Below are 13,227 nucleotides of genomic sequence, written 5' to 3'. Positions count from 1 at the left end.
TTTATGACAGGCGAGGGGGAGAGAACGGAAGACGGCACAGCGCCTGCTGTGACCGAGCCCACTGTCCCCCCCCACTCTACCGTTGAGTGTATGGAGGAGAATGTTTTTTGTTGATGTGTGTAATAAAGAGTTGGCTCTACTTGACACTGTCAAGAAAGAGCCCCTTTTCCATAATACATCCGAGAGCGTTCGACCTTCCTCACTCTCGCTCTCTCTCTTACCACTATGAGTGCAGCTCAGCCCACCATGGTGCGTTGCTGAATGCACACATAAGGCAGGTATATAAAAGGTATTAAGTGTACCTTATAGGACCTCACTTTACAGACTCCTAGGAGTGCCGTAGTGAGTGTCTCACATAGCAGGCTGCAGTCTCAGCCAGATAATGGCATGATGACGCGACCGCTATCCGGGACGGCGCTCTGTCTCAGGCTAACGCCTCAGTCAGTGCAGTTCAGACCCGTGCTGCGTTCACGGAGGGCCTGATTACTACGGTTACGGGCGTAACCACGTATCGGCGCCCCCGTTTCTCTCAGAACGCGCTGATAATAACCACATTGGGGGTGGCGCACTATCACAGACTAAGGTCTCTGTTAGTACGACCCAGACCCATGCTGCGTTCAAGAAGGGCCCGATTACCACGGTCACGAAGGTGCCCAGTGTATCGGCGCCCCCACCTTTTCCTGAACGCGCCCAGGCTCACCACACTGAGTGTAGTTCAGCCCACCAGGGGTGCAGAGCTGAACGCACACAGGAGGTGAAAGGAGGAATAATACCTAGACGCCGTCTTGGTTTATCTCAAAGAGACCTCACATTACAGACTCCAAGGAGTACTGTAGTGAGTGCCTCTCATAGCAGGCTGCAGTCTCAGTCAGGAGACATGATGACGCAGCCGCTAGTTGGGGATGGCGCACTATCGCAGACTAAGGTCTCGGTTAGTGCGATTCAGACCCATGCTGCGTTCACGGAGGGCCCGATTACCACGGTGACGAAGTTTCCCAGTGTATCGGCGCCCCCACTTCTTTCTGAACGCGCTAATACTCACCACACTGAGCGTAGTTCAGCCCACCAGAGGTGCAGAGCTGAACGCACACAGGAGGTGAAGGGAGGAAAGATACCAAGACACCGTCTTGGCTTATCTCAGGATACCTCACATTCAGCAGGCAGCTGTCTCTGTCCCAATGTGACATGAAGACACAGCCGCTAGCCGGGAATGACGCCTTGCTGCAGGCTAATGCCTCAGTCAGCGCAGATCAGACCCGTGCGACGTTCACGGAGAGCGGGAATACCAGGGTTACAGGTATAACCAAGGTATGGACGCCTCCGAATTATTCTGAACGTATCAATGCCCATGGCTCTGAGCGCAGCTCACCACACATTGAGTGTGTCGTTGAACAGCCGCTTAAGACCAGTAAAGAGGCATTGTGGCACCACCGTGTGGTATCAGTCAGAGATCACACCTTTCAGATTCTGTTGAGTTCTGTAAAGGATGGGTCTCATTCCAAGCGGCAGTCTCAGTCAGACAATGACATGATGACGCAATCGCTTTCCGGGCAGAGCGCTCTGTCTCAGGCCAGTACCTCAGACAGTGCAGTTCAGACCCGTGCTGCGTTCACGGAGGGCAAGATTACTGGAGTTACGGTCGTAACCAACGTATCAAAGCCCCCGACTCACCCAGAACGAGCTGATGTGTCCTCTCCCTTTCAAAGGGGGCCCGCCTTGGGCTATTCCACCAACCCAGTGCTGGGGAATAGCGGCGGCGAGGGCCATAGAGGAATACAGGTCCTTCCTACTGGACGCACCACAGCTTCGTGCGCACCCGCTTTCTCTGCATTGCTGGCAGTGGCGTCGAAGCTGTACCCTCTCACGCTGGCTAGAACAGACGTTAGAGAAGGGTTATGCCCTCCAATTCCATCGGACCCCACCCCCGTTCAGGGGAGTGGTGGAAACGGTGATGAAAACGCCAGACAAAGTAGCCGCTCTGAAGTCAGAGATTACGGAACTTTTGGCGAAGGAGGCGGTCACAGTAGTGCCCCGAGAGCAAAGGAACAAGGGGCTGTACTCGCCCTATTTCCTAGTGCCCAAAAAGACGGGGGGAGTGAGGCCGATTTTGGATTTACGCATTCTCAACGAGAGCATAACCAAACGGCCCTTCCGAATGCTGACGACAAAACGCCTACTGGAATGTGTTCAGAAGGGAGATTTTTGTACAAGCATAGACCTAAAGGACGCGTACTTTCATGTGCCGATACAATCGCGCCACAGAAAGTTTCTGCGGTTCGCCTTTCAAGGGGTGGCGTACGAGTTCACGAGGATGCCGTTTGGGTACGCCCTGGCACCTCGAACGTTTTCCAAATGTGTGGAGGCGGCATTGGAACCGCTGCGTCGTCAAGGGATAAGGCTATTAGCCTACCTAGACGACCTGCTGATTCTCGCCCCGTCAGCAGAGCTGGCGTTCACACACACGACACAGACAGTGATTCATCTCACGCGTCTGGGGTTTGCTGTGAATTGGAAAAAGAGCGCACCCTGGCCCAGTCATCAGATTGTCTACCTGGGACTACAGCTAGACACTGTAATGATGAGGGCACAAATTTCGGACCCTCGAAGGGCAGCATTGTTACTAGCCCTTAGGAAGTGTCGTCCGAATCACACAGTAACGGCGCTATCGATCATGTCACTTTTGGGTCTCATGTCGGCAGCCCACTCTGTGGTCCCGCTAGGGCTTCTGCATATGCGCAAAGCACAGCGGTGGTTCGCCCAACTAAGACTAGACCCAGTGCGTCAACGTCATCGGTTGGTGGTGGTTCCTCTCTCGCTAAGAGCAGACCTGGACTATTGGCGGAACCCGTGCGTTCTCACGCACGGAGTCCCGATGGGCAAGGTGTCATCCTACATTCCAGTGTTTACAGATGCCTCTCTGACTGGATGGGGAGGGACATGTCAGTCTCAAGCGATAGGAGGTGCATGGCCTCAATCAGGTCGTCACATCAACCTCCTAGAGTTGGAAACGGTGCGACTGGTCTTGACCCACTTCGCGTCTACCCTTCGGGGTCGCGATGTGTTGGTCTGGTCAGACAACCGAACCACAGTGGCTCACATAAACCGCCAGGGAGGGGTCAGGTCTCCTGCCCTTCATCGGGCGGCAGTGGAATTGTGGCTGTGGGCTCACAAGCACCTTCGCTCGTTGAGAGCAGCACACATTCCGGGCTACTTGAACGTAGGGGCAGACCTCATGTCAAGAGGGGGTCCTCGAGACGACGAGTGGTGTCTGCACCCGGACATTGTTCTACAGATTTGGGAACAATTCGGGAGAGCCGAGGTGGACCTGTTCGCGTCACGTGTGAACGCGCAGTGTCCCCTATGGTTCTCTCTGAGAAACCAGGACGAACCGCCATTGGGAAGAGACGCATTCGCGCACTACCCGTGGCCGAAAGTTCTCCTGTATGCATTCCCTCCGCTGTCTTGCATTCTCCCACTGCTAGCCAGGGTGAGGTCAGAGGAGCTGTCAGTGATAATGATAGCGCCCGATCGCCCGGGGGCTCCGTGGTTTGCAGAGATGAGTCAGATGTTAATTGCGCCACCCTGGCCAATTCCACATCGACGAGACGCGTTGACTCAGGCGGGAGGCTCGATAGGGCAATGGCCCATAATCGGCCAACCACTGAAGGCTTGGTTCCTGAATGGGACAGGTTAAAGCGCCGTGGGTTGTCTGATGCAGTGATCAGAACATTACAGGGCGCAAGAGCCGGTTCCACTTCTAGGGTGTATACCAGCAGATGGAACGTTTTCTCACGATGGTGTGATACACAGGACGTGGACCCCATGAGCTGTCAGGTAGAGAGTGTGCTCTCATTCCTACAGTCTATGTTTGATAAGCAGAAATCGCCCTCCACTATTCGAGTGTTTGCAGCGGCAATTTCAGCTGGTCATGAAGGGTTTAACGGAAAAAGTGTTTTCAGTCACCCATTAGTGAAACGTTTCCTATTGGGAACGCAACGGCTTAGGCCAAGGCCTAGAGCTACGCTGCCCAAGTGGGATTTGGCATTGGTTCTCGAAGCGCTATGTAAGTCGCCGTTCGAGCCATTGAATCAAATACCCCTTAAGATGCTGTCTATCAAGACGGCGCTGTTGTTCGCCTTGACTACTGCTAAACGAGTCAGCGATTTGTGTGCACTGTCGACGAGACCCGACTGCCTTGCCATTAATGGCGATCTGAGCAGAGCGGTGTTACGTCCTAACCCGGCATTTGTGCCGAAGGTTATTAACAGTGCATATAGATCGCAGATCGTGGAATTGTGGGCTTTTCATCCCCCTCCCCATGGGGAGAGGAGTGAGGAAAAGCTTCACTGTCTGTGCCCAGTACGCGCTTTGGCGTGTTACGTTAGGCGCACAGCGGCGGTTAGGTCATCGCCTCAGCTGTTTGTGTGTCACGGTGCGGCTGCATTGGGTAGACCACTCTCAAAACAGCGTTTGTCTCATTGGCTTTGTGAAGGCATTGAGACGGCGTACGAGGCGGCGGGGCAACAACCGCCTCAGGGTATTAGAGCGCACTCCACTCGTGGAGTAGCAGCTTCTACTGCTCTTTTCAGAGGAACAGAGGTAGAGGATATTTGTAGAGCAGCGTCATGGTCGACACCGTCTCCTTTTATCCGTTTCTATCTGTTGGATATGTCTTCTAACTCTTTGGCTCGGTCTGTACTCAGCGTGGCTGAAGGGAGATCATGAGCAGAATAGAGAAAGAAAGCAGGATTGTGAATAAGTTCATAAGTCCGCTTTTATTAGAAGTAACATATTATGGACATGTTTTCTAACTCTTTTGTTCGATCGAATTTCAGCAGAGCTGAAAGGCGTTCTTGAGCTAGAAAAAGAGGACAGAGCAGGACCTTGGACAGGTTCCAATCAGGTCCGCTCTGGTTAGGAAGACTTATGTCAAGGATAAGCCTTTTAAACTCCAATCTCGATTGCACTCAGCACAGCTGAAGGGGAATCTTGAGGTAGAGGAGGGGGAAGCAGGATGATAGACTGGTCTCTATCAGGTCCGCTTTGGATGAAGAGCATATTCTGTGGCATGTCTCCTGGCTGACAGTGTCAGCATATAGAAACATGTATTAAGTGGACAGAATGTGGGGTCATCTATCTGAGGTTCAGTTTAGTATGACTGGTATATTTTGTCCCTGCCTACTAATCTCTGGGTTCCATTGAGTGAGTAAGGCGGGCTATTGGACATATAATGTAGAGTGACATTTTATGTCATTCCATTAGTGGATAATAGTGTTGTCATAGAATATTGAGGCACGGCTATCTGCTAGTCAGATTAGCACGGCGTCTATTCTATTGATCTGCCCAATAGCCATTGACATTGTCATTGAGCTAGATGGGGCGGGTCTATAACCGATGACGCGGTATATTGTGACGCCCTAATGGGTTTTTTAGTCGCAGTACTGCGGGAATTGGTTGCAGCCATTGCTGGGCTTGACCTTTTTTCATTTTTTAATGAGAAGTGTTAGGCTCGGCAGGGAGTACATTTTGGAGCGTTTCGCTCCGCCTTAAACCACTAGGAGCAGAGCTCCCCTATGGGGCGGAGCTCCACGATATAGAACGACTAGTTACCGGAGTGTAACTCCAGTTCTATGAGTGGAGCGGAGCCCCATAGGACTTAAGGCCCTACCGACCCTCTCTAGTCTCGCTGAAGATAATATCTCGGGAGGCAGATTGAGGGAACGGGGTTCCTTATATAGGGACACCTGTACTCCTATTGGCTGTAGGTGTGTGCATAATTTTGCTTCAGGCTGTTCTGCCCTAGGGCAGAGGGTAAACCACTAGGAGCAGAGCTCCCCTATGGGGCTCCGCTCCACTCATAGAACTGGAGTTACACTCCGGTAACTAGTCGGCTGCTGTGATGTGTTACAAGTGCCATGTAATAACAATACTATAGTGGCTTCGATTTCAAACTCAAGAGTGCACCCTCACCAGCTGTTTGTTTCCCATTTGGAGAGAAATAATGTGAGGATTTCATGTCGGACATTTTGGCGCTCACGCGAAATGACACAAAGTAACGATTAGTTACCGGAGTGTAACTCCAGTTCTATGAGTGGAGCGGAGCCCCATAGGGGAGCTATGCTCCTAGTGGTTTACCCTCTGCCCTAAGGCAGATGCAGCCTGAAGCAAAATTATGCACACACCTACAGCCAATAGGAGTACAGGTGTCCCTATATAAGGAACCCCGTTCCCTCAATCTGCCTCCCGAGATATTATCTTCAGCGAGACTAGAGAGGGTCGGTAGGGCCTTAAGTCCTATGGGGCTCCGCTCCACTCATAGAACTGGAGTTACACTCCGGTAACTAATCGTTCTATATCGTGGAGCTCCGCCCCATAGGGGAGCTATGCTCCTAGTGGTTTAAGGCGGAGCGAAACGCTCCAAAATGTACTCCCTGCCGAGCCTAACACTTCCCATTAAAAAATGAAAAGGTCAAGCCCAGCAATGGCTGCAACCAATTCCCGCAGTACTGCGACTAAAAACCCATCAGGGCGTCACAATATACCGCGTCATCGGTTATAGACCCGCCCCATCTAGCTCAATGACAATGTCAATGGCTATTGGGCAGATCAATAGAATAGACGCCGTGCTAATCTGACTAGCAGATAGCCGTGCCTCAATATTCTATGGAACAAAATATACCAGTCATACTAAACTGAACCTCAGATAGATGACCTCACATTCTGTCCACTCAATACATGTTTCTATATGCTGACACTGTCAGCCAGGAGACATGCCACAGAATATGCTCTTCATCCGAAGCGGACCTGATAGAGACCAGTCTATCATCCTGCTTCTCCCTCCTCTACCTCAAGATTCCCCTTCAGCTGTGCTGAGTGCAATCGAGATTGGAGTTTAAAAGGCTTATTCTTGACATAAGTCTTCCTAACCAGAGCGGACCTGATTGGAACCTGTCCAAGGTCCTGCTCTGTCCTCCTTTTCTAGCTCAAGAACGCCTTTCAGCTCTGCTGAAATTCGATCGAACAAAAGAGTTAGAAAACATGTCCATAATATGTTACTTCTAATAAAAGCGGACTTATGAACTTATTCACAATCCTGCTTTCTTTCTCTATTCTGCTCATGATCTCCCTTCAGCCACGCTGAGTACAGACCGAGCCAAAGAGTTAGAAGACATATCCAACAGATAGAAACGGATAAAAGGAGACGGTGTCGACCATGACGCTGCTCTACAAATATCCTCTACCTCTGTTCCTCTGAAAAGAGCAGTAGAAGCTGCTACTCCACGAGTGGAGTGCGCTCTAATACCCTGAGGCGGTTGTTGCCCCGCCGCCTCGTACGCCGTCTCAATGCCTTCACAAAGCCAATGAGACAAACGCTGTTTTGAAAGTGGTCTACCCAATGCAGCCGCACCGTGACACACAAACAGCTGAGGCGATGACCTAACCGCCGCTGTGCGCCTAACGTAACACGCCAAAGCGCGTACTGGGCACAGACAGTGAAGCTTTTCCTCACTCCTCTCCCCATGGGGAGGGGGATGAAAAGCCCACAATTCCACGATCTGCGATCTATATGCACTGTTAATAACCTTCGGCACAAATGCCGGGTTAGGACGTAACACCGCTCTGCTCAAATCGCCATTAATGGCAAGGCAGTCGGGTCTCGTCGACAGTGCACACAAATCGCTGACTCGTTTAGCAGTAGTCAAGGTGAGCAACAGCGCCGTCTTGATAGACAGCATCTTGAGGGGTATTTGATTCAATGGCTCGAACGGCGACTTACATAGCGCTTCGAGAACCAATGCCAAATCCCACTTGGGCAGCGTAGCTCTAGGTCTTGGCCTAAGCCGTTGCGTTCCCAATAGGAAACGTTTCACTAAAGGGTGACTGAAAACACTTTTTCCGTTAAAACCTTCATGACCAGCTGAAATTGCCGCTGCAAACACTCGAATAGTGGAGGGCGATTTCTGCTTATCAAACATAGACTGTAGGAATGAGAGCACACTCTCTACCTGACAGCTCATGGGGTCCACGTCCTGTGTATCACACCATCGTGAGAAAACGTTCCATCTGCTGGTATACACCCTAGAAGTGGAACCGGCTCTTGCGCCCTGTATTGTTCTGATCACTGCATCAGACAACCCACGGCGCTTTAACCTGTCCCATTCAGGAACCAAGCCTTCAGTGGTTGGCCGATTATGGGCCATTGCCCTATCGAGCCTCCCGCCTGAGTCAACGCGTCTCGTTGATGTGGAATTGGCCAGGGTGGCGCAATCAACATCTGACTCATCTCTGCAAACCACGGAGCCCCCGGGCGATCGGGCGCTTTCAGTATCACTGACAGCTCCTCTGACCTCACCCTGGCTAGCAGTGGGAGAATGCAAGACAGCGGAGGGAATGCATACAGGAGAACTTTCGGCCACAGGTAGTGCGCGAATGCGTCTCTTCCCAATGGCGGTTCGTCCTGGTTTCTCAGAGAGAACCATAGGGGACACTGCGCGTTCACACGTGACGCGAACAGGTCCACCTCGGCTCTCCCGAATTGTTCCCAAATCTGTAGAACAATGTCCGGGTGCAGACACCACTCGTCGTCTCGAGGACCCCCTCTTGACATGAGGTCTGCCCCTACGTTCAAGTAGCCCGGAATGTGTGCTGCTCTCAACGAGCGAAGGTGCTTGTGAGCCCACAGCCACAATTCCACTGCCGCCCGATGAAGGGCAGGAGACCTGACCCCTCCCTGGCGGTTTATGTGAGCTACTGTGGTTCGGTTGTCTGACCAGACCAACACATCGCGACCCCGAAGGGTAGACGCGAAGTGGGTCAAGACCAGTCGCACCGTTTCCAACTCTAGGAGGTTGATGTGACGACCTGATTGAGGCCATGCACCTCCTATCGCTTGAGACTGACATGTCCCTCCCCATCCAGTCAGAGAGGCATCTGTAAACACTGGAATGTAGGATGACACCTTGCCCATCGGGACTCCGTGCGTGAGAACGCACGGGTTCCGCCAATAGTCCAGGTCTGCTCTTAGCGAGAGAGGAACCACCACCAACCGATGACGTTGACGCACTGGGTCTAGTCTTAGTTGGGCGAACCACCGCTGTGCTTTGCGCATGTGCAGAAGCCCTAGCGGGACCACAGAGTGGGCTGCCGACATGAGACCCAAAAGTGACATGATCGATAGCGCCGTTACTGTGTGATTCGGACGACACTTCCTCAGGGCTAGTAACAATGCTGCCCTTCGAGGGTCCGAAATTCGCGCCCTCATCATTACAGTGTCTAGCTGTAGTCCCAGGTAGACAATCTGATGACTGGGCCAGGGTGCACTCTTTTTCCAATTCACAGCAAACCCCAGACGCGTGAGATGAATCACTGTCTGTGTCGTGTGTGTGAACGCCAGCTCTGCTGACGGGGCGAGAATCAGCAGGTCGTCTAGGTAGGCTAATAGCCTTATCCCTTGACGACGCAGCGGTTCCAATGCCGCCTCCACACATTTGGAAAACGTTCGAGGTGCCAGGGCGTACCCAAACGGCATCCTCGTGAACTCGTACGCCACCCCTTGAAAGGCGAACCGCAGAAACTTTCTGTGGCGCGATTGTATCGGCACATGAAAGTACGCGTCCTTTAGGTCTATGCTTGTACAAAAATCTCCCTTCTGAACACATTCCAGTAGGCGTTTTGTCGTCAGCATTCGGAAGGGCCGTTTGGTTATGCTCTCGTTGAGAATGCGTAAATCCAAAATCGGCCTCACTCCCCCCGTCTTTTTTGGCACTAGGAAATAGGGCGAGTAAAGCCCCTTGTTCCTTTGCTCTCGGGGAACTACTGTGACCGCCTCCTTCGCCAAAAGTTCCGTAATCTCTGATCTCAGAGCGGCTACTTTGTCTGGCGTTTTCATCACCGTTTCCACCACTCCCTTGAACGGGGGTGGGGTCCGATGGAATTGGAGGGCATAACCCTTCTCTAACGTCTGTTCTAGCCAGCGTGAGAGGGTACAGCTTCGACGCCACTGCCAGCAATGCAGAGACAGCGGGTGCGCACGAAGCTGTGGTGCGTCCAGTAGGAAGGACCTGTATTCCTCTATGGCCCTCGCCGCCGCTATTCCCCAGCACTGGGTTGGTGGAATAGCCCAAGTCGGGCCCCCCTTGAAAGGGAGAGGATACGTCAGCTCGTTCTGGGTGAGTCGGGGGCTTTGATACGTTGGTTACGACCGTAACTCCAGTAATCTTGCCCTCCAGGAACGCAGCACGGGTCTGAACTGCGCTGTCTGAGGTACTGGCCTGAGACAGAGCGCTCTGCCCGGAAAGCGATTGCGTCATCATGTCATTGTCTGACTGAGACTGCCGCTTAACATGAGACTCATCCTTTACAGAATTCAATAGAATCTGAAAGGTGTGATCTCTGACTGACACCACACGGTGGTGCCACAATGCCTCTTTACTGGTCTTAGGCGACTGTTCAACGACACACTCAATATGTGGTGAGCTGCGCTCATAGCCATGGGCATTGACACGTTCAGAATAATTCGGAGGCGTCCATACCTTGGTTATACCTGTAACCCTGGTATTCCCGCTCTCCGTGAACGTCGCACGGGTCTGATCTGCGCTGACTGAGGCATTAGCCTGCAGCAAGGCGTCATTCCCGGCTAGCGGCTGCGTCTTCATGTCACATTGGGACAGAGACAGCTGCCTGCTGAATGTGAGGTATCCTGAGATAAGCCAAGACGGTGTCTTGGTATCTTTCCTCCCTTCACCTCCTGTGTGCGTTCAGCTCTGCACCTCTGGTGGGCTGAACTACGCTCAGTGTGGTGAGTATTAGCGCGTTCAGAAAGAAGTGGGGGCGCCGATACACTGGGAAACTTCGTCACCGTGGTAATCGGGCCCTCCGTGAACGCAGCATGGGTCTGAATCGCACTAACCGAGACCTTAGTCTGCGATAGTGCGCCATCCCCAACTAGCGGCTGCGTCATCATGTCTCCTGACTGAGACTGCAGCCTGCTATGAGAGGCACTCACTACAGTACTCCTTGGAGTCTGTAATGTGAGTTCTCTTTGAGATAAACCAAGACGGCGTCTAGGTATTATTCCTCCTTTCACCTCCTGTGTGCGTTCAGCTCTGCACCCCTGGTGGGCTGAACTACACTCAGTGTGGTGAGCCTGGGCGCGTTCAGGAAAAGGTGGGGGCGCCGATACACTGGGCACCTTCGTGACCGTGGTAATCGGGCCCTTCTTGAACGCAGCATGGGTCTGGGTCGTACTAACAGAGACCTTAGTCTGTGATAGTGCGCCACCCCCAATGTGGTTATTATCAGCGCGTTCTGAGAGAAACGGGGGCGCCGATACGTGGTTACGCCCGTAACCGTAGTAATCAGGCCCTCCGTGAACGCAGCACGGGTCTGAACTGCACTGACTGAGGCGTTAGCCTGAGACAGAGCGCCGTCCCGGATAGCGGTCGCGTCATCATGCCATTATCTGGCTGAGACTGCAGCCTGCTATGTGAGACACTCACTACGGCACTCCTAGGAGTCTGTAAAGTGAGGTCCTATAAGGTACACTTAATACCTTTTATATACCTGCCTTATGTGTGCATTCAGCAACGCACCATGGTGGGCTGAGCTGCACTCATAGTGGTAAGAGAGAGAGCGAGAGTGAGGAAGGTCGAACGCTCTCGGATGTATTATGGAAAAGGGGGCTCTTTCTTGACAGTGTCAAGTAGAGCCAACTCTTTATTACACACATCAACAAAAAACATTCTCCTCCATACACTCAACGGTAGAGTGGGGGGGGACAGTGGGCTCGGTCACAGCAGGCGCTGTGCCGTCTTCCGTTCTCTCCCCCTCGCCTGTCATAAACGGCGTCTCTTCTGGCCGCCCTTCGGGTGATGCCAGGATGACGCTTTAATGACCTCTCTCGCCGGCACCTCTGGCGCTGCAGGGGGGGGGCGAGGCCCGCTCCCTTGCTGCTGGAGGCCGCCGTCTGACGCCAAGCTGTAGCGAGAGTAACGGCCGCCCTTCCTCATATCCACTTCCGGGTTGGAGGGAATGGGGGGCAGCTTAATCTCCCGCTGTTTAGCAGCCCACTCAATGAGACCTGAGAATTCAGGCACAGAGAGGCTGTGGCGTCATCATCCAGGGATGTAATGACCTCACAATTTCCCGAAGGAAAAGGGGTGTTAAACATCTGGGTCAGTGTAATGAATTGTTCCAATAGAATATTCATTTCTTCCCCAATAGCCCTGTCATCTCCTGAGTCAGTGCCCTCAGATGATGCCTCAGCTGAGACTAACACTGATAGCACATCCTCAAGAGGAATATCCTCCCTAAAAATGCCCAATGCTGCTTCCACTCCTTCAAAAAAGGAGGGCGCAGCTGGCGCATAGTGGGGGATTGATGAAGCTGTCCCTGGCGTGCTGTGCCTCTCAACCCACGAAACAGTGTCGGGGGGGGTCGACAGCCGCCAAGGGGAACAGCGACATTGAGCTCTGAAAAGAGCTTTTGTTAAATGCTTACCTTGGATAAGCTAGGTGTGCTCATTGTAGGAAGACGTTGATGGCTGGATATCAACGACGAGATCTTCCTGAGTCTTCTATGGCTTCTTCAATTCTAGTCCAGTCGCTGAAGATAATGGGAGGCAGATTGAGGGAACGGGGTTCCTTATATAGGGACACCTGTACTCCTATTGGCTGTAGGTGTGTGCATAATTTTGCTTCAGGCTGCATCTGCCTTAGGGCAGAGGGTAAACCACTAGGAGCATAGCTCCCCTATGGGGCGGAGCTCCACGATATAGAACAAAGTCGGAGGGACACAAAGTAGCCTCTCACTCGCTGCCTGTGGGTGGGAACCGGCTTAGGGCTGTCTGTCTGTCTGTCCCTCGCTCCAATTGGATAAGGCCACACCGGCCCGGTGGCCAATCGTTGCCTCTTGTGGCGAGGTATAAGTACGGCTCTCGAAGTGGCGAGCGGCTCATTCAGACTTTCTGTGACTTTCTCAAGATACCAATATGAGCGGAAGAGGCAAAACCGGAGGCAAGGCCAGGGCGAAGGCAAAGACCCGTTCATCCCGTGCCGGGCTCCAGTTCCCCGTGGGCCGTGTGCACAGGCTACTGCGCAAAGGCAACTACGCCGAGCGTGTGGGCGCTGGCGCACCAGTCTACCTGGCCGCCGTGCTCGAGTACCTGACTGCTGAGATCCTGGAGTTGGCCGGCAACGCTGCCCGTGACAACAAGAAGACTCGTATCAT

The 13,227-nt window shown here is 52.8% G+C and overlaps 1 protein-coding gene across 1 annotated transcript in view; it reads left to right on the top strand.

Moving 5' to 3' along the window:
- Positions 1-12,988: 12,988 nt before the first annotated feature.
- LOC311118250 (histone H2A) overlaps positions 12,989-13,227 on the top strand; it is a gene marked incomplete at both ends in the record, with an annotated part of 387 nt that continues 148 nt past the window's right edge. The window contains one exon of the mRNA XM_084193089.1: positions 12,989-13,227. This exon is cut by the window's right edge and continues 148 nt beyond it. Coding sequence (XP_084049215.1) covers positions 12,989-13,227 — 239 coding nt within the window.

Source organism: Coregonus lavaretus, assembly GCF_964263955.1.
Source record: "Coregonus lavaretus genome assembly, contig: HAP1_SCAFFOLD_1611, whole genome shotgun sequence".
Classification (NCBI taxonomy): Eukaryota; Metazoa; Chordata; class Actinopteri; order Salmoniformes; family Salmonidae; genus Coregonus; species Coregonus lavaretus.
The sequence above is the reverse complement of the archived record's forward strand: the minus strand, read 5'-3'. Positions and strand labels throughout refer to the sequence as shown.